Source organism: Lathyrus oleraceus, chromosome 2 (assembly GCF_024323335.1).
Source record: "Lathyrus oleraceus cultivar Zhongwan6 chromosome 2, CAAS_Psat_ZW6_1.0, whole genome shotgun sequence".
Taxonomy (NCBI): Eukaryota; Viridiplantae; Streptophyta; class Magnoliopsida; order Fabales; family Fabaceae; genus Lathyrus; species Lathyrus oleraceus.
The window spans coordinates 379,766,811-379,789,595 of NC_066580.1; the positions used below are offsets into that span (position 1 = coordinate 379,766,811).

The 22,785-nt window shown below is 37.3% G+C and overlaps 1 protein-coding gene and 1 non-coding gene across 2 annotated transcripts; both read left to right on the plus strand.

Moving 5' to 3' along the window:
- Nucleotides 1-287: 287 nt before the first annotated feature.
- On the plus strand, nucleotides 288-394 carry LOC127125119 (small nucleolar RNA R71). Its single transcript, XR_007804578.1, has one exon. It is a non-coding gene; the product is annotated as a small nucleolar RNA R71 (small nucleolar RNA).
- Nucleotides 395-17,722: 17,328 nt separating this feature from the next.
- LOC127123351 (uncharacterized) lies at nucleotides 17,723-18,433 on the plus strand. The gene has a single exon (XM_051053576.1). The coding sequence runs from the start codon at nucleotides 17,723-17,725 to the stop codon at nucleotides 18,431-18,433; it is 711 nt and encodes a 236-aa protein (XP_050909533.1).
- The last annotated feature ends 4,352 nt before the right edge of the window (nucleotides 18,434-22,785 follow it).

The following is a 22,785-nucleotide window of genomic DNA, read 5'->3' on the forward strand; positions in this document are numbered from 1 at the left end:
CCGGAGGTGATACATTTAAACTTTCAATTTTCTGGGCAAGAGCATCCACTTTTGCATTAACATGATCAAGGCTACTTATCTCGTACATGCCACTTTTTGTTTGAGGTTTTTCTACCACTGTTCGATCGCTTCCCCACTGATAATGATTTTGGGCCATGCTCTTGATAAGTTGATAAGCGTCGGTGTAAGGTTTATCCATAAGCGCACCACCGGCGGCGGCGTCTATTGTTAACCTTGTGTTGTACAAAAGACCATTGTAGAAGGTGTGAATTACTAACCAGTCCTCTAAACCATGGTGTGGGCAGAGTCTCATCATGTCCTTGTATCTTTCCCATGCTTCGAAAAGAGACTCGTTATCTTTTTGCTTAAATCCATTTATCTGGGCTCTCAACATAGCTGTTTTGCTTGGAGGAAAATATCGGGCAAGAAAGACTTTCTTCAACTCATTCCATGTGGTGACTGAGTTGGAAGGAAGAGACTGAAGCCATCTTCTAGCTTTATCTCTTAACGAGAAAGGAAAGAGACGAAGTCGAATTGCCTCTGAAGTGATACCATTAGCTTTAACAGTGTCAGCATATTGGACAAATACGGATAAATGAAGGTTTGGATCCACGGTAGGATTTCCAGAAAATTGATTCTGTTGTTTGCTACAACGAAGGTTTAAGTTCGAAGTTGTTTGCTTCGATTGCGGGTGGAGCAATACTCGAATGCGGCTCATCCTGCGATGGAGCAGCGTAATCTCGAAGAGCACGAGCTGGTTCGGCCATCGCTGGTATCGTTAAAGGAAGGAGATTTTTGAGATCAGGAATTTCGATTGGAGGAAGAATGTTTCTAACACGATACTCTCGAATTCGTCAGAATAATCAGAGATATCGTTCAACGTCGTTGATTCGTAAGTAGTACGGCTCGCCTTGTGAGCGAGTGTGTGGCATACAAATCAACGAAAAAGGGAAAAAAATAAAAATTGCCTTAGTCTCTACAGCGTAACAGAAGTGTTACGATATCGACTAAATAAAAGTCCCCGGCAACGGCGCCAAAAACTTGATCGCGACTTTATGAGTCTATCAGGGTACTAACTGCAAGTGCACAGTCTAATCGCGTAGTTTTAAAAGATATCGATCCCACAGGGACTTAATGAATCAATCTACCGTTTTTCTAGGGTTACTGCGTAAAGCTAAGGAGGATGATACTTTAATGATTAGGGGGAAAAGTAAAACTAAATTTGGATCTAGATAAAATATCAAATAATATGGATATCAGTATGTAGTTCGTCGTAATTGGGGAATCAAATCTTCGTTGGTCTTTTTCTTAATTTTAAAATAAGTCTTTTCAGTAAACACTATTAATTAAAAATCTTTTCCTTAAACTCTCGCTCTGTTGAATTAGACTATGACTTTATATTTTAACATATGCTCTCACTATTTCGTTAAATCTAAAATCACTTTTTGAAAATAATAGAATCTATAGAAACTCTTTTTGAGAAAATGCTAACCGTTTAAACACCCTCGTCTCAAACTCTCGCTCTGTTGTCTTAGATTATATGATTAAACTTAAATGCTTAACTCTCGTCCTCACATTTAACTTTTAAAAATAATTTTTGAAAATGATTAGAATTTAATTAACCTTAAAAATTGCTTTCACCCTGATTTAAAGTTAATGTTCAATTTACACTGTCCAGTTAAAAACTCAAACCGTCGTTCTATTGATTTTAACTTCTTTATGTCTTTTACTCTCGTACAAAAACCTTGGTATTAACTTTGTAAATTAAGACCAGAAAAACAGTGACTATATTTTGAAATAAATTTAAACCAACTCAATTTTGGTTCCTTTATTTCGCTTACTTTACATACCGATATCTAAATAAATTAGCCAGACATGGTAAACGTGCATAAACAATAATCATGCATAAATACGGCATTATCAAACAATCAATATATATAAACAGCGGAACAAAACATATGTAAATTAAAACTATAAATCAATTAATTAATGAACCTGGAAACATACTAGAAATCTGGATTTTATCTCTTAACTTCGATGCTCGAACACTCCACCACAAGCCGCTTGGATTTGTTCTTCACAATTCTCAATCAGATAGGAAAGTAAAAACAAGGAAATAAAATACTATGATCTGACGTAAGGTTAGATCCAGTAAAAATTACACAATAGTTTCCGGTGTAGAAACTATCGTGAGAAAATAAATTGAATGCTTCGGAAATTAAACTAGAAAAGAAAAGGAAATAAATTGCTTGGAAATTAGAGTGCTGGAAAATTATAAGGCTGGAAAAAATTGTACGGCGAAGAGAGACCCCCCATTTGCTTTTTGTGAGGTCTATTTATATTCATCCTCCAAAATAACCGTTTCCTCAAAAGTATCTTCCGTAGGGTTCCAAAGCATCAACGAGTGCAGGAGGAAATTTAGGGGAAACTGTCCACTCTGTTACGCACGTCAAGCCTAAAATATAGGATGAAATGTGTGACGTCCGTCACACTATGTGTTACGGTCGTAAATCAAGGTTTTGGGGCGTGACGCTCGGCACGTGAGTGTGGCGGTCGTGACAGCCATTTCCTTTGTTCCAAACGTGGGCTGGGCTTTGGTGCTTCAGCTTGCTGCTTTTCCTAGAAAATCTTCTTTTTGCACCCCTTTTCTTTCTTTTTCATACGTGCTTTAAATAATGATATCTGAAATAAATAATAAGAAAATACCGAGTAATATCGAATAATATAAAATAAATTGACTCAAATAACGATATAATTTAATTAAATCAAGTCTAAAAATGTGATATAGTTTCATGTTATCAATGGTGGAAACCACCATCTTCTCTGGTGAGACAACCACTTCCGGCCACCAGTTGCAGAGAAAAAAGTTTTAATAAAAATGGAAAATAAGGACATGGAAATGAAGCTTGTGTGATGGAGATCATCACTATACCATTGGATCTTCCTCACTCTTCATATATTGAGAGAAACGTGAAGAAGAAGATCATGGTGTTCCAACTGTAAGCTCGTGAAATGGTGAATTGAAAACACCAATGGCTTGCCTCAAGTGTAAGGACTTCAGAAAACCACACAAACACAAGAATGCTACATTGAATTGAGAGTTCTAGATCCAAAAAGTTTGAATGTATACCTCTGAATTGAAGCACTCCCGGCCACAAATCCTTCAAGGTCCTTGCTCCTCTTTGATCTATGGATGTAGGGGAAGTGAAAGGCTAAAGAATTAGGCTTTGAAGATCAGCTAATGTTGCTGAATTTCAAGCTCGAAAGTGAGAATTTTTTTGAACAATTCCTTTGGTATGCCTATGGTTTCAGTGCTGCAGCAATTCAGATCTCCAAAAGGTTACCAAATGAATGAGAGGGAACCTCTATTTATATTTAAAGGTCGTTGTGCATCACACTTCCCTCATGTGCATGGCAATTTGAATTTTGCTTGCATGGGCCTGTGAAAGCCTGTAGCAGGCCCAATGATGAATGAAACATCTTGCTGATACCACCTGAAGATCATTTGGACATGCACTTTGAATGGAGAAAGCTTTCACATTGAGTTTCATCATAAAACATCAAAATGCATTTAAATGAAAAGAATTTCTAAAATCACAAATGATAGATCCAAATGAGTAATGTGAGTAATGGTTGGAAATCCCTTGACACAAGGAATAAAAGTCATGTTGGGCAAAAATTCATTTGGGATTTGGAAATTGATGAAAACTGGCTATGAACATTCAGGTACAAAACATATTCAAAACACTTTGAAAAAATTCCACCAAAAGCAAGCTTAATCAAACCCCTTCTATTTACATGATGCAAGCTTCAAATGAAAAACCTTAAACATCAAAGTTGTAGATATTTTCAATATAATCAATTTAGACTCAAATTTTGCTTCATTTGTATTTTCTATGACAGAGTTATGGGCGTTTGAAGTTGGGTACTTTTTCAAATTCAATGAATTAGGTCCAATATGACCTATAATGTTTTGCATTATCACATGTATTTATTTTAGGATTATGAAATTTTTTCCAACATGACATTTGAAGTAGACATCTTAATATTTCCAATTCATTTTGTCTCACCTCAAAATCATAAAAATTAAGGAAATTATGCCCTTGGTAAGTTGACCCAAAATTAGGGTTTCAGTCAAAATGACCTATAATGTCTTGAAATGAATGATGACCTTCCAAGTTTCAAATGGATTTTTGATGAACCTTAAAGTTTTGCATATGGTTCTTAAGAACATTTTTTTTCTTGGGGTCATCTTCATTTGACAAACACATCAAAAGTTACATCTCAATGGTGCTCAGCTTAGTTAGATGACTTGACTGGTCAACTTTTCAAGGCCAAACATCCAATCTTGATGAATAAATGATCGAGGATCCTCAAATAGGCTCATATATGCATAAAAATGATAAATTAAAGAACTTCCCTTGGTTAAATTTGATCATAGGTTGAGGTTGCTTCATGGGCAAGGCATAGTCAAAGCATAGTGAAATTAGGGTTTCCTTGGGAAACAATCCTCAAGCCCTTTGGGTTATCTTGATGAAATTGGAAAATTGAGATAATTGGGAGACATATATTATGATTAGGAGCTTTGTGGACCATTTTCAGGCTTTTTCTCATCTTCATCTAGCCACTTCATTGGGCTCAGGAGCCTCCTAGGAGTATTGGAGCACATGATCACTTGAGCTTCAAAACAAAAAGAGTTAGTGACATATTTTTGTGCTTTTTGTTAGAAATCAAAATAATAAAAGTAATAATATACAATACAAGCATGTTTGGTGGTCTCAAAACACTCAAATAAATCCCAACCCTAGGGTTAAGGAGCTAAACATGTTATGATCCTTGAGGCAATGCACTAGGGCAATAACATGATGCCATGATGGATCTTAGGGTCAAAATTAGGGTCTTACACTTAGGAGTAAGCAACATTCCCTATGCTAAAGGGACTGGTCAATGCCATCATCTGAGACTGAGTTATCCTTGACAGTGACTTTCATCTGATGCAAGACCTTGAGTTCCATTGATTCATCTGTCACTTTTTCTTTGTGCTTAATTTATATGTTGTTATTATTGTTGATATCTGATGATTGCTTCTGAGTTCACCAAGGAATATTTCATATGATACATTGGAAGACATTGAAGACTGCTAGCTATTGGAGTGCTTGTTTGGATATTATGGCTATCTTTATTTGATGCCTTGGGCTTCATATGGTTTGCTTGGATATTGCTTATGCTTGTTGCTTACTAAAGTCCAAAGGAAAATGGATTTCTATATGACATTCTTGTCTATTGGATTTCATCCCATTGGCCAGATCATTTCAACACTTAACTTTTAATTTATGTCTAGGATAGTCCCTTCATATCCTCCCACTTCTTTAATTTCAAAATCTCTCTCTCTTTTCAAAAACCTTCTTTGCTTGTGATTTCAAACTTATTTTAATGATTAGAAACTTTGGCCTTATGCCATTGAATTTTCAAACTCTTTCTTAAATCAAACTTGTGAATGAACTTAACCATATTGACTTTAACTTCAAAAAGACAAAAATAACTAACAACCTCATTCAAATATTTGGCCTTTTGTGCCTTTTCTTTTAAACTTTTGTTAAAATCAATCCACAAACTTCTTTGAAAATTTTACCACGAACTACAGGATTGTGATCCCTCATTTTTATGTTGGTATGTAGGCATAAGACCAAAGGTCTTGTCAAACATACAAATATAATTGATGAAGTTTTTTTCTCATCCCCCACTCTATATTTTATCCAAACATCATTTAGACAAAACCACTTGCACATAAAAAAGGGCTCCCTAAGAGTACCTAAGACACTTTGGGTGCTAACACCTTCCCTACGTGTAACCAACGTCCTTACCTGTAATCTCTGACATCTTATTAGTTTTGATTTGAAAACTTCTTATCTTGGGTTTTTGTTTGTACTCTTGCCCTTTTCCTTTGGAAACAATGAACACATGGTGGCGACTCTGGTTTTATTGACGTCAAGTTTATCCATAGCTTGATGGTCATGAATTTACCACTCCAAGAAGCACCTGAAGTCACAATCAATCAGAAAAGATCAAGAAATAGACAAAAAAATTCCGAAGAATTGATTATGGAGAACAAAAACGAACTTGTCAAAATAAGATCAACATTCAAAAGTTATGGAGAAACACTTATGGGACTAGTATCTCTGATAGAGCCAACATCCTGTGAAGAAGCTCTTCAAGACGAAAATGATTTCTAGAAATGGAAGAAGAACTTGATCAATTTACAAAGAACAATGTCTGGGATCTTGTACCAAAACCCAATGGAACCCACATGATTGGAACCAAATGGGTGTACAAAAACAAACTCAATGAAAAGGCTGAAGTGGTCACAAACAATGCATAACTGGTAGCTCAAGGTTACAGTTAACAAGAGGGAATTGACTACATTGAAACCTTTGCTCCAATCTCCAGGTTAGAATTTATTCGTCTAGTTGTATCCTTTGTTGTAAATTACTCCATCAAACTATATCAGATGGATGTCAAAGTGCGTTTCTGAACGGATATATTTTTGAAGAGGTGTATGTGTCGTATTACGCAAAAAACCGGCGGGAAAATGAAACAACAGAGTCGCCACCGTGCGTTATTTATCCCAAAAGAGGGAAAGGAAACGCTCGAAGTAAACCTGGAAAGGAATGGTCTCGCGACCAGAGAAAGATGGGATCGGGAGTCGATTATGCGAAGGGAAGGTATTAGCACCCCTACGCATTCGTCGTACTCGACGGGACCCACGCACAAAAGAAAGGATAAGGTTGCTAAAAACTGATGACAAACTGCACTCAAGGCTGGAAGGAGACACAGAAAGACAAAAGAAACTAACTCGGCAGGATATCGCATCCTGGGCCTACGTAGTCTGTCAGGCACAGACATCAGAGTCGACGTAGTTCGGGACAAAGGAAACGTGCTCGCTAGGATGTTGCATCCTATGCATACGTATCTTCTCTGACCGGAGAAGAATCAGAGCACTCGTAGCTCGGCTAACGCACGCCAAACAAAACCACACAGGAAACCGACTGCCAATCGCTAGACTTACGTCAGACTCCACACAAACAGGCAAACATGGAAACTGAATGCCAATCGCTGGACTTACATCAGACTCTGAACCAACAAGCACACACAGGAAACCAACTGCCAATCGTTGGACTTATGTCAGAATCCTACAAACAAACCGGACACAGGAAACCAACTGCCAATCGCTGGACTTACGTCAGACTCCTACCAGAAAGGGAGAAACAACTCACACAAACAAAACAAAAGGTTGCCCGGAGAGATCGGCTCATCTCCTGCCTACGTACCTCATTTGGTATGAGGATCAGGGCGACGTAGTTCCCCTAAACAGGGAAAGAACTTCTGTCCTAACCAGAAACAAAGGGAGACACAAACTACTAGGAACACTACGACTCGAACCTAGAAGTTGTCATGCATACCATCCCTATGTTAAGGTTTCTATCTAACTTGCACAGGGAGCAAGCTATCCTAAACAGCACAATCAAACAAAAGCACAAAAGCAAGCACACACACTATATGCAAACAGATGGGCTCATACAAGGTTAGGCTTTAGTCAACGGGTCATGTCAACCTCAACAAACAAGCCACTGGAATGGGGTATGATTAGCTCTTAACCCTAACATTGAGAGTTAAGGTGAAGCAGATGAAATGGGAAGTGAGGATAAGACCTCACATCTCTTATCCCTGGCCTAGGAGAGCTTCAGACAAATGAAAGTGCGGGAGTTCAAAAAGTTGGAACTCTTCTCCACATATGACTGACACAACATAGATCTTGGGTTAATATCCACAATGCATCAACACATGGTGTGAGCAAAGTGGATGACACACTGAATAGCAGAAGATGGATTACACATCTCTTTTATCTGCCAATTGCCTCATAAGAGGACTTTTCCTGCTTGGCACAAAGATAAACAAGCACAAGCATTGCCTCTTAAGGATGACTTCAGACAGGTGCCTGCCCACATAACAGGACAGGTCTTCCAGACTACATGAAGTCAGAGAGTTATACCTCAATGGTTAAGCAACCAAGCAAAGCAAAAGCAAGTTCAATAAGAACTCAAAGAAACTTAGGTACCTGAAAAAAATCTAAACCAATCAGTTTACAAGTCAATCAATCAATCAGACAACAGTCAATCATACAGACAGACAAAGCATCAAGCATCAATGTGCAAGGCACAAGCTATTAAGCCACTTGGTCTCAAAGCCTACAAAACAACTCAAGGTTAGCCAACATCAACCAATTAATCAAATCAAATGAGTGAGCAACTTCAATCATGGCAATGTGCTTCTTAACCTGAAATCCACAATCCAAACAGTGAGGCTAAACCACTAGGTCGAAGCCTAGGGTCAAAAGAGGGTCAAACATTCAAAACAGAACATGAAATTTAACATGAATCAACTTCAATCAATCAAGAACATAATCCAAAAGGTCCCATATCAATATCATTAACCAAATTCATTTCATGAACCAAACATAGCAAGGTATGCAAGTTGTGACCACATTGTGACATCAGGAGAAACAAATGCACATTAAATCTAAAATGATTGAAATAATCTTGGCAAAATTCATGAGTAAACAGAACATACAACATGATCATCACACAAAAAATTAGAGGCATTGGACATCATTAGGCATGGCAATCACATAACAAAAGTCAAGATAAACACCACAAGCACATGTGTGACACCAATTGTCACACCAAGTTAACATAGGCATAACACAGAGATGGATTATGGTAAAGACCTCAAACCAAAGCCAAAACACGACTCAACATGTCTAGAAATAGTGTGCACAATTTCACATTCATTGGATAAGGAACAAACATTTCACAATCAAATGAAGTTCAAAGCAGGTCAAAAGCTCAAATGTGACCATCCAGAAGGAAAAATCTTAATTAAATCATAAATGATCCCAAAAATTCCAACAAAACTCATGAGCAATCACAATATCCATAATATGCATCATACAAAAAATCAGGACAATTGGGTATCATTTGGCATGGCAAACACATCAATTAAGTTGAACATCACAAGGTGTGACACAAATTGTCACACCTAACTTAGCATGAACATAAAACATCAATGGCAATTGATAAAAATACCAAATCAACACCAAAATGTCAAGTAAGATGTCTAGTTATAGCATGCAAAATTTCATAAGCATTGGATCAAAAACCAGCATTTCACAAATGATATAGCAGGGCAAGGTCAAGTATGAACACATGTTCAAGTCTCCTAGCACAAAAATATATCCAGCCAAGCACAATTTATGGAAAAATGATCAAAAAATACTAGACAAGATAAGGAATGCAATGCAAAAAACCACATAATTTTTGGATCAATATTCCATTATATATGATTTTTGAAAGATGAAGAAAAAATGAAAAAAATGCATGAGACATAGCATATAAACACATGGAGGGAAAAGGAAAAAAATAGCATTGCATTTGAATTTTGGCACGGCAGAGGATCGAACCAAGTAACATTTCAAATAAGCGCGCCTTGGCTGAATGAAACCCAGCCGTTTCATTAATTGACCTGGCCAGTCAATGCACATGTGGCCAAGTCAAGCGCCTCAGAGCCAATCAGAATGCCAGGCAGATGCATACGTGGTCCAATGCATGAACTAACCTAAACTAACACATGCATGGCACAAAGAATCCGCAGGAAATCAAGAACATCACAACAAAATCCGCAGGAAACTGGAAATCAACATGAACACATGAAGAACACGATGAAGATCATGAAGATCTTCATCCAATTTTTTCCAGAAAATCTCAAAAGTTCCAGAAATTAAAAATAAGCATACTAATCAATTCCTCATGCAATGCACATTCAAGATCCATAATCAATTTAACATAAAACAAAGAAACAAACATGGATCGAAGACATCAAGAATCATGCATCAAACTTCAAACTAACCTATCTCACTCAATTTGGCATGGAATTTCATGATTTAAAGCTCAGATTAACCAGCATCACAAGATCTACAACAATAGCATAATGAATTTGAAAAATAAGAGGATCGATTTGGAACCTCTTGAAGAGCAGCTTTGGAATTCGTGTTGATTCAAGCCTTGCAATGATCCAAACTTCTTCTATAACACTTGTATGGATGATTGGAGGAAGAATTGAGGTTCAATTGCTCTTGATTTCACCAGAATTTGAATCCACCATTAATGCTTCCAAGCTTCGAGCATGCTTCAAAACTGCACCAAATCTCTTGATTCCACGTGCAAATCCACTCAATGATACTTCAGGAACCAGGATCAAGCAATGGAAATGGTTTGTGTTTGAAGAAATTTCCAGAAAAATTGAGAGAAAAAGTTTGAGAAAATTTCTAGATCTGAAAATTGTGATTGTTCTTAGTGAAAAACAGTTAGGGTTTCTGTTATATATGCTGTGTTAATCACCCTTCTAATCATGTTTAGCCAAATGGTAATTGGAATTAGCAAAAAGAGGTGTATGTACCAAAATGTGATTTTCACCTTATGCATGAAAAATGCATGTGAATAGTGCATGAATTTCCACTTAATTTCACTCAAAAGTCTGTTTTGGAGCTATTGGCAATGATAGAATGTTCAAATAATGCACCAATTTTAAACTTTAATTTTTCCCTCCAAAAATCAAGTGAAATGCAAATGATTATGTGATGACAATTGGTGTAATTCAATGTATGTTTTGGAAACTAGAGGTCAAAAGGAGAATTTAGCAAAAAGAACCACTTGAATTGGAGTTTTGGTTGAGAAGTTATGCCCATTTGAAGTTCAATGCATCCTTGGCCAAGTTTTGATCACATCTCCTTAACCACACATGAGAAATCCATGATCTTGGACTTTTTGGAAATGGGAGAGAAAGATCTTAAACTTTCATGTTGGACACAATTTCATTTGAAGCTTTCTTGATGATGTAATCTTGAGTTAAAAACCTTTCCATTTTTGGCAAATTCAAACTACAGGTCACCTGCTATTTTGGGAAGTCTTGATCTGACCTCAAATTCTTCAATGTTGATGTTTGAAATGTCAAATGAGACTTGTATGAACATGAATGAGGCATCTCTAACCATCTCCCACCTCCAAATCCACAGTTGAACTGACAGTTGACTTCTGTTGACTTTTTAGGGTTTCAGATGATTTGCACATAGACTGATGATCTCTGAGCCTTCAATACTTGGCCAAACCACTTCAAAATGATCCTTGGTTCATGTGAATTCATTGTACCAACCCTAGGGCTTTGATTCCATAGAAAATGCACTTGTTGCCTTGCACAGTTGAATCTCCTGACCAGTCTTGCCTGATGACTTGATGGACTATGCAATGAACAATGCAATGTTAATGACCTAAAATGAAAATGTATATACAAAATGGGAGGTGTAAATTCGAGGTGCTACAGTATGTTAATCAGCCTCCTGGTTTTGAAAACTCAAAATGTACAAAACATGTTTTTAAACTGAAAAAAATCTCTTTATGGTATGAAACAAGCTCCCAAAGCTTGATATGACAGACTAATTTATTTTCTTAAGGAAAATGATTTTATCAGAGGCAAAGTCGATTCCACTCTCTTCTGTAAATACATCAGAAATGACCTTATGATCTGTCAGATATATGTTGATGACCTAATTTTTGGTTCTACTTACCCCTCTGTCTGTCAAGAATTTTCTGTTCTAATGCAGGCTGAATTCGAAATAAGTGTGATGCAAGAACTAAAGTTCTTTCTGGGAATTCAAATTAATCAAACATCAGATGCTAATTATATATATATATATATATATATATATATATATATATATGTATATATATATATATATATATATATATATATATATATATATATATGTATATATATATATATATATATATATATATATATATATATATATATATATATATATATATCATAAAGCAAACCAACAAAGACTCCCATGCATCCCACATGCATTCTTAAGAAAGAAGAGGTAAGTCAAAAGGTTTGTCAGAAACTTTATCGTGGTATGATAGGTTCTCTTCTCTATCTGACTGCTACACGTCCAAATATATTATTCAGCGTGTGTCTCTATGCCAGATTCTAGTCATATCCAAGGGAATCTCACTTAACTGTTGTTAAGAGAATCCTAAGGTATCTGAAAGGAACACCTAACCCGGGCCTGATGTATAAGAAAACATCAGAGTATAGGATCTTTGGGTATTGTGATGCAAATTACGCTGGAGACAGATTGGAATGTAAAAGACATCCGGGAATGCTCAGTTTTTGGGAGGAAACCTCATCTCATGGGATAGCAAAAGATAATCAACCATTGCACTCTCAACTGCAGAAGCAGAATACATCTTAGCTTCACAATGCATCACTCAGATGCTCTGGATGAAATACTAGTTTGAGGACTTTAAGATATATGTGTAGCACCTCAAATTTGCACCTCCCATTTGTACATACATTTTCATTTTAGGTCATTAACATTGCATTGTTCATTACATAGTTCATTGCATGTCATTAGTCAGACTGGCATCAAGAGATTCAACTGTGCAAGCAAGCAAGTGCATTCTTCATGGGATCAAAGCCCTAGGGTTGGTACAATGAGTTCATGTGACCCAAGGATCATTTTGAAGTGGTTAGGCCAAAGGTTGGAGGTTCAGAGATCATCAGTCAAGATGCAATTCATCTAAAACCCTAGAAAGTCAACCAAAGTCAACTGTGCATTCAATCATGGATTTGAAGGTGGGAGATGGTTAGAGAGGCCTCATTCATGTCCATACAAGTCTCATTTGACATTTCAAACATCAACAATGAAGAATTTGAGGTCAGATCAAAAGTTTCCAAAAATAGTAAGTGACCTGTAATTTGAAATTGCCAAAAATGGAAAGGTTTTCTCCTCAAGATTACATGTCCAAGCAAGCTTCAAATTAAATTTTGTCCAACATGAAAGTTGAAGATCTTGCTCTCAACTTTCCAAAAAATCCAAGAACATGAATTTCTCATGTATGGTTGAGAAGATATGGATCAATCATGGCCAAAGGAATTTGAAATTCAAAAGTGCATAACTTTCACACCATAAGTCCAAATGGAGTGGTTCTTTTTGCAACATTCTTGTTTTGACATGTACTATCCAATTCATGCATCACATACCATGCATTTTGATCACAAAAGTATTTGACTTTCCACTTGAATTTTGGAGGAAAAAGTGAAATTCAAAAATTAAACATTGTCCATGCTTCCAAGCATTGCATTTGGCTTCCACATAGCATTTCAGGTGAATTTCACATGCATTTCGTGTACTGTAGCATTGGCATGCACACATAAGGGTGAATTTGCCAATTTGCATCAACACTTCAATTTCATTAATCCTTGGCATTTGGCTTAATTGTGATTAGCATACATCATTAGCACAACATATATATAGCATAATCATAACAGAAATTGGATTAACACATCAAAATTCTCAGATCTAGATCCATTTGCACAAATTTCTTCATTTGGTTCTCTCACTTTTTCATCAAAATTCTTCATAAACCTTGCCTTGTTCTTGATCAATCCTTGATCCACAAGCGTAATTGGACATTTTTGGAAGCAAGATCCATCAATTTTCGAGCTGATTTGGAACTGTTGAAGCTCACCTCCATCAATGGCAGTTGGATTTTCTGGCCAAATCAAGCACGATTAACACTCAAACTTTCCTCCATTCATTCATTCAAGAGTTGAAGAGCAACTGATTCTGCATTTCAGGATTTGAATCTACCTGTTTCACTTCTGCACTTCCAACAAGGTGGCTTGTAGCTCATTGGAGTTGAGCTTGTGCCTTGCACATTGTTACCTTGCTTGTTTGATTGTGTACAGTTAACTGTTGACTGTTGAACTGTCTGTTTGACCTTTTTGAGTTGTGTACTGACTGAGTTAGATTGTTTTCAGGTACATTAGTTGCTTAAGTTCTTTTGAACTTGCTTTTGCTGTTGCTTGGTTGCTTAACCACTAGAGGTATAACTCACTGACTTCATGTAGTCTGGAAGACCTGTCCTGTTACTTGGGCAGGCCCCTGTCTGAAGTCCTCCTTAAGAGGCAATGCTTGTGTTTGTTTATTTTTGTGCCAAGCAGGAAAAGACCTTTGATAAGGCAATTGGCAGATAAAAGAGATGTGCAATCCATCTTCTGATATTCAGTGTGTCATCCCTTTGCTCACATTACATGTTGATGCATTGTGGATATTAACCCAAGATCTTTGTTGAGTCAGTCATTTGTGGATAGAAGAGTTCCCACTTTCTGAACTCCCACACTTTCATTTGTCAGAAGCTCTCCCATGCCAGGGATAAGAGCTGTGAAGTCTTATCTTCACTTCCCATTTCATCTGCTTCACCCTAACTCTCAATGTTAGGGTTAAGAGCTAACATCACCTTGATACAGTGGCTTGTTTGTCGAGGTTGACATGACCCCTTGACTAAAGCCTAGCCTTGTTTGGGCCACTTTGCTTGTATATAGTGTGTGCTATTTGTGATTGAGTTTACTCTGTGCTGTTTAGGATAGCTTTCTCCCTGTGCAAGTTAGATAGAAACCTTGACCTAGGACCATGGTGAATGTGCGTGATAACTATTAGGCTCGAGTTAGTATCCCTTCTAGTTTGTCATTTCCCAGTCTCTGGTTAGGTTAGAAGTTCTTTCCCTGCGTAGGGGAACTACGTCGCCCTGATCCTCATACCAGATGAGGTACGTAGGCAGGAGATGAGCTGATCTCTCCGGGCGCCCTTTTGTTTTATTTGTGTGAGTTGTTTCTCCTTTTCTGGTTGGAGTCTGACGTAAGTCCAGCGATTGGCAGTCGGTTTCCTGTGTCTTGTTTGCTTCTTTGTTTGGAGTCTGACATAAGTCCAGCGATTGGCAGTTGGTTTCCAGTGTGTGTTTGTTTGGTTCGGAGTCTGATGTAAGTCCAGCGATTGGCATTCAGTTTCCATGTTTTCCTGTTTGTGTGGAGTCTGACGTAAGTCCAGCGATTGGCAGTCGGTTTCTTGTGTGGTTTTGTTTGGCGTGCGTTAGCCGAGCTACGCGTGCTCTGATTCGTCTTTAGTCCGAGAAGATACGTATGCATAGGATGCGACATCCTAGCGAGCACGGTTCCCCCTGTCCCGAACTACGTCGACTCTGATGTCTGTGCCTGACAGACTATGTAGGCCCAGGATGCGATATCCTGGCGAGTTAGTTTCTTTTGTTTTCTGTGTCTCTTTTCAGCCAATGTTTGATGTTTGAGCAGCGTTTAGCAACCTTTATCTTTCCTTCTGTGCGTGGATCCCGTCGAGTACGACGGATGCGTAGGGGTGCTAATACCTTCCCTTCGCATAACTGACTCCCGATCCCATCTCTCTCTGGTCACGACACCATGTCTTTCCCAGGTTTACTTCGAGCGTTTCCTTTCCCTCCTTTGGGATAAATAACGCACGGTGGCGGCTCTATTGTTTCGTTTTCCCGCCGGTTTTTCGCGTAATGCGACAATATGAAAGTAACATCCCTATCTTTTGTGACAATACTGCAACCATCTATTTAAGTAAGAACCCTATTTTACATTCCAGAGCGAAGCACATAGAAATTAACCATCATTTTATCAGAGACTTTGTTCAGAAAGGGGTAATAAGTTTAAAATCCATTGATACAGACCATCAATGGGCTGATATCTTCACAAAACACTTAACTAAAGATAGATTTTCCTTCATTCTGAAACATTTAAACATGGAATTTGCCCAGAATGATTCTGAAATTGTGCTTCTCTTCTGATCTGTTAAAATAGGCTATGACTTAATCATTTCTGGTCAACTAGTTCTGGTTCTGGTTCTGATACTTCTACCAGTTATACGTTATCTGGATTAGAATCCTCCTGAATCAGAAACCCTTTGGTATTCTTGATCTCAGAAACATCAACATGTGGTCTCTCAAATATGTGGCCTTGGATCTTCTAGACAACTGTCTAGCTCAGAACTCAAGAGTCAAACTGTTGAGATCTCCTTGAGCAGTGTGCATATTCTTGATATTAGACAACCATCATTAGCTATAATTAATTCTCCCCAAGCATGTCAGCTCAGATTTCTGGACTAATTAATTCTGTTGTTTCCTATTCTCTTATTACGCTGTCGTTTTGCATAATAAATGGTTATGTATATATATTTTTCACTTTTCTCACTTTCAAACTTTTCATCACAAACCTACATAAACCCTCTTGTTCTTGTATTCTCTGCAACTTCTTTAACCTTCTTCAACCTTCATCAACAACAACAATCTTCATCTTCTCCAAATCGATTCTCATCAACAACAGGTTTATAACTATTCTCAACAAATGGAAGCAACTTAACAACTTGCTGAAGCTCCACAACAATCAACTACTCAAATTTCTATAACCTTAACAAATGCCTACAAGGAACCACACGTTCTTAATCGTCCCTCTCACGTTAACCTTGCAACGCCATTCAAGAAGCTGGAAGTTTTATGTGAATCACTAGTGGATTTTTACAACTTAAAGCGCAACGACATTGATCTCACTGCAGAACTAGAGAAACAAGGTTGGGGAAATTACTTCCATAGAATCTACGGTCTAGTCTACACCTTCCTTGTTAAGGAATTATGGAGATTTGCAGACTGCGATGACCATTGCATTATTTCCTATGTCCTGGGAGTCAAAATGGTCATCACATAAAAGTCCATAGCCAAGCTTTTGGACATGGAGAAAACTAGGGGCAGAAGGATCTATAACATCAACCCTAGGTAAGAATACATTTCCCAGGATATAGTCCCCACAATATTCAAACACAACTCAGAAGGGAAAACCTCCAAGAACAAGGAACTTCACCAGAATATGGGGGTCTGGTTGAAGATTATTCTGGGCACCATCCACCACCGTCCAACTTTAAGTTCATATGACTACATCAATATGGACCAGAAGTGTATCCTGTATTGACTCCACAAAGGATTGAAGTTGAATCTGCCCTTCTTACTCTTCAAGTATCTGAGGGATTTAGTCAAGTATACAAGAAATCATATGAAGCCCGGAAACTACATACCTCTAGGAAGGCTCATCTCTGACGTCCTGATAGAAAGTGGGATGGTGGACCATTTGATCTCCATCAACATGATGGAAGATGTAATTGTAGATGTTGGCAAACCCACTCTGGACACCTCTTGGGATGCTCTGAAGGATCAGAGGAAGATACCTCATGCAATGTATATTTTATCCAAGATAGATCCCTGAGAGGTTATTGCTTATTACCTTCAAGACCTGGCGTCTAAAGGTATCGACATTTCATACTTCACTATGGATTGGCTACCAGAACATCCACCCAACTTTATTAAGAGGATGAGAGAGCCCTTTAAGATGAAGTCTAAGAAGAAGACTCTAAAGCTAGGAGAACCTTCAGAAACCAGATCGCATGTGCCTCTGGACTCCTCCGCTTCAATTAAGTCTTATCTCCCTGAAGCTCCTTTAACTTATGGTTTAAAGCAAATATATTCTTCTCTACCTCAACCATCTACTACATACACTCCCTCTGAAACCACTATCTCTATCCCAACTCCCTCTGAACCTCACAACTCTGAAAAAAACACTTCCTCACCCCCTCTAAAAAAATTCAATCTCACTATCACAACACTTCCTGTATCTGAGGCCCTACTCCTTAAGGAACCCATTTCACCTCCCTCATCCACTCCCTCGTCTCCTCTATACTATGACCTTTCCTATTACGCTGATCAGAGATATTCCTGACCCTTCATCTCCAACCTTGGCTCAACTCCAAGACCCAACAAACTCTGAACACACCTTATCTGTTATAGAAACCTCCGAACCTACACCATATCTCTCTGCACCCTCAATAAACCTACCAACTTCTGAACCTCCCACTGAACCTTCTGAAACCACCCCAATTCCCTCTGAACCCGAACCAGCCTTCCTGACCCTGGAAGAGTCATTTTATTTATTCTCAGAATGCCCAGCTGTGAAGCTTAGAACGCTATCTGAACAATCCAGTCTAAGTGACAATCCTTATGAAATAATGACTCACTGGAATGGATTTCTCAGATGGATGACATTTGAGGTCTTCAAGTTGAAAGGGCTCTCTGAACAAGTCAGAAATGACTATATTAGAGGAGCTGAGGAGAGACTAGAGGCATGTCTGATCAAGGAAGCTGAAGAGAAAGCACGCCATGAAGCTGAAGAAAAGGCTAGTCTGGAAGCTGAAGAGCAGGCCAGAAAGGAAGCTGAGGAAAAAGCTGCCACTGAGGCTGCTGCTGTTGAAGCTGAAGCTAAAGTTGACGCTAAAGAAGCAACACGCATTGCTGTAGAGGAAGCTAAAAAATCTACTGAAGTTGGTATTACTCGAGGTGAGTCATCGACATCTAACATTGCTCCGTTGGTGCTCCAGACTCTGGAAGAACTTTAGAAGGAACAACAACTTGTCAGAGCCAGACTCGACAAGCAAGATTGAGTTAACTCAAGCATCCAAAACCTTCTCACTCAGCTACTTTAGAGGATGCCTCCTCCTCAAAACCCTTAGGCACCCTAGGCTTTCTGTTTTTACTTTTGTTCTAAGTGTTTTTGCCTCTAAGGCCCTCTTCTCTGTACTTTTCTCTTATCATCTAATGAAAATTTCTTTAGCTCTACTTGTTTTTCTCTGTAATGTTCTTTTTGAGTATGATAAAAAGGGGGAGAAATAAATAAACAACCTTCTGATGAAATAAATATCTAACTCTCATAATGCACTACTTACATCCCAATACTCTAAATATTTTGCAGTCTATTTTTTCTTATAGGAAGTATCAAAATTAATATCTGAGAAACAAGCTAAGCAACATAAGAGGCTATGGTAAGAAACTCTATACTCTCCAAGTATCAGATTTAGGGGGAACTTGCTAATCACAGGGGGACTCTTACTGTATCTAAATCAAATTTATTTTCCTCCCAATATTGTGAAGTATAATTGTTTCATCAAAAGTTTGAAGTTTTTGTCATCATCAAAAAGGGGGAGATTGTTAGAACAAAATTTTGGTTCTGCAATTTATCTGAGGGTTTTGATGATAAAAAAGAATGAAACAATTTGGTACCCTAATAATTTTTCTAAGTTTGCAGGACTCTAACATAAAATGAATCAGATAAAAAAATATTTGACCAAGTGTAAGACCCCAATTTTGACCCTAAGATCCCTCATGTTATCTCATCATTTACATTGGCTTTGGGATCACACCTTGGCATCCTCCTTACCCCTCATTCATTGGGTTTGCATTGGGAGAGATCACCAAGCACATTTGATTGTATAATACTCTATTTTTCTTTTTTTACTAACCAAAATACCAAAAATATGTCTATGTATAACTTTGTGTCCTTTTGTAGGTAGTGTGTGCATCCACCAATGCCTCATCAAGCTCACAATTAGGGTTTGAGACCCTCAGTGCAAAGACATTAATCAAGAGATGATTCACATTGATTCTAGACATCATATATGGGTCCCCATAATCTTCATTTATCATTTGGATCAAGAAATCATCAAGAGTTTGAAGCTTGTTGGGTTTGGAAACCCTAATTCATTTGGGTATCTTGTGTGACTTCTTCAGCAAGTTTCTTCATCATTGGTCCAACATATCATGGGATACTTCATTATACATAATCTTATGCATATATGATCCTCCATGTGTCCCAAAAGATCAAGAGAACTTCAAGTTTGCAAGTAGGCTCAAGGTGATTGACCAGAGAAAGTCAACTACTCAAAACTGGGGTCCCTAGACGCCATCTCCTACAATTTCTATCATATGAAAATGATTCCAAAATAAACATTACTCCTTATGACATTGCAAACAACTTTCATGTTGAGGTCAAGATCCAGTTTTTCTTGTAAAGTCATTTTTTATTGTGAAAGATTATAGGTTATTTTATCTGAACCCTAGTTAAGAGGTCAACTTCCAAGGACCATAACTTACTTAATTTGTATGCGATGAAGGACATCCAAGTTTCATGATCAATTCTAATATGTCCTCTCCAACTTTTATTCTTTGAGAAACTTCAAATTAAACTTGTAATGGCATGTGCCAAGAGGAAACATTATAGGTCATTTTGGGCCATTACCATTGAACAAGAAATTTTCCTCAACTTCTAAAATGCATAACTCCTTCATGCCAAATCTAAATGAGGTAAAAAATTTGACCAAATTGATTAGGATTGAAAGATCTACAACTGTGATGAAGGAACTCTTTCTATTTGAAGCTCATAACAAAAGTTATTAAAGGTGGAAGTAGTGGATATTTGACTTGGTACTTAGAAAATTTTCAATTATGTTTGATTTCCAAAACTTCCACCTCAAAATTCATCATGATCAAAGCTTTTGAATGGAAAAGTGTTTCATTCGGACAAGGTTTGAATGACTTGCGTATGATTACTCTTCATGGTTCCATTTGGATGAATCTCATGATCACTTCTCAATTACGAATGCATGTCGTCATGTTAGACTTTCAGTATCATTCGTGATCAGTTTTGGACCTGATTACATCATCTCATGGGCCTATCACACGACCATGCAAGCATGCATCTCACCTTTCCAATTTTGGCCAATTTTTGAAGTGTGTGAAAAGCAATGAACATGGCTATAAATACATGCCCTTGGTGATCAGAAAAAAGATCCTCTTGCCCAGGCTTCATCCCCGTTCTCTCCCAAACCCCATTGAAAGGATAATCTTGAAGATTTCTTGAGAAATCGATTTCAATTTTCATTATGTTTTGGAATTGAAACTCCAAGAGTCCAAGATTTTTAATCATCAATATCATCTTCTGCAAGCTTCTAGAGTCAAGCCAGACCAAATTAGAAGCAGGATGAACCTAATTTAAAGCTCCTCGAAGGTGAGATTTCAGAAACTTTTCTTCTTCCATTCTCCCTCATTTTTCATCCATTTTGATTGATTGTTGGTTTGCTGAAGTCCTACCAATGTAGGCGACAAGATTGAGTTGCTTTGAGGTCAAATCGAAGCAACTCAGATCATGATCCTCAAAATTCAAATCCCTGTATCTTTCAATATACTTGTAATTGGAGAGAATTGAGGCCATATTCGAGCTCCTGAGCATTTTTTCTTTAAAATCATATCCTTGTTTTTCATTTTGGTGATGCTTGGTGGTTATCCAGTCTGGTGAGGCTCACTAGAGAAGATGATCGGAGGCCTAGCTCCGGTGGTGTGTTGGTGTGTTCGCAACCCTTTGATCCATTCAAAATGTTTTAATCTTGGCCCTTGGTTCTGATTACCATTGGTGTGATGTGTTAGACTTGGTCTATCGTGGATAGCGCGCGTGTGGCCATCAGATCTGCCACCTCAATTAATGAGTGAGATCTGATGGCCCTTGTTTTTTTGAATTTTATTATATTTTTTTATTTTTCATTTAATCCCTTTATTTTGTTTAATTTATATTAATTTCATTTTTAATCCAAAAAATATGGGACTTTCACAAAAATTCTTTAAATTTTTCCCACTTCCATATTTTAAATTAAAATTATTTTTTGGATTAATTTTGGTATTTTTCAGAAATTAAATGTTTTTGTGCATATTTTTAGTTGTTTAAAAATACTTCTGAGTTTTAAAAAATATTTAAAAAAATTGTCTAAGGTCCTTTGACCTTGTTTGACCTAGGATAAATCCCGTGGCCATTTATTTTATGTTTTAAGGGATTTTAGGTTTTGACCAAATTTAAATGCATTTTAATATATTTTCAAATTCATTTTTAATTGATTAAATGTGTAAACATGTTGTTGAGCCATTTTTATGGTCTTGTTAAGTTTGACTTTCTGTTTGGGCCTTGGTCATGGTTGATTTGACTTTTGTTGGATCAAAACCATTGGATTTAGGGGATTGATGAAATGTACATTTCATCTCCCAAAATAAATGGATGGTTTTTATTTGATAAAATTCCTCTCATGATCAATTTGTGTTTCTATCTCCCCCTTCCTCTTCATCCATATTCTTTCCCATTCCCTCATTTGACAAATGAAATCTCTAATGTCTAAAGGCTAATTTATTCATTAGTGACCTTGTGTCGGATGAATCAATATAAGTATGACTGAGATATGTCCATCCCTTTTGGTATTTTATTTTAGTGTGTGGTATGTTTTAGGAGTTTGGTTCCTTGTACCAAATCTCTAACATGCATTAACACCTATATTTTTATTGTCTGACCTTAGATAGTTGAGACTTTTACATAAGTCCAATTACGATTGGTTAACATAGAGCTAAATTTGACCCTCAAGGCATATCATTCTAGTAAGTGAGATTGTAAGTCTCCCATTATTCATGTCATTGTATGGAGACTTGACCTTTTTACCTTTCATGAGAGCTAGTCGCATACTTATTGAATTATCCAAGTTTGAGCCCTTCTAATGGAAGATGTTTTGGTTTAAAGATTCATACTTCTGAATAAATATTTGAGTGTTCTCCAAAGAATGACTTAATCAATTAAAACTCAACACTAACCTTTGACTGACATTTGGCTAACCAATGACTAACTCTTATTCATTATTGATTTACTTTCAAGTCTTTTACTTTATGTAATTTAAATTTCAGTCATTTATCATTCATTGCCATTTACATTTCATGCAACTTGTTTATGTTTCAAGTCCTTTTCACTTTGCTCATTTGAGCCATATCTTGTTATTGTATATGTTTATTTGTTTGTCTTTGTTTTGTTAATGGTCTTAGGACCTTAAAAACACCTAATAACAACAAAAACCCTAAAAAACATTAGGTGGACTGTTGAACTTGATCT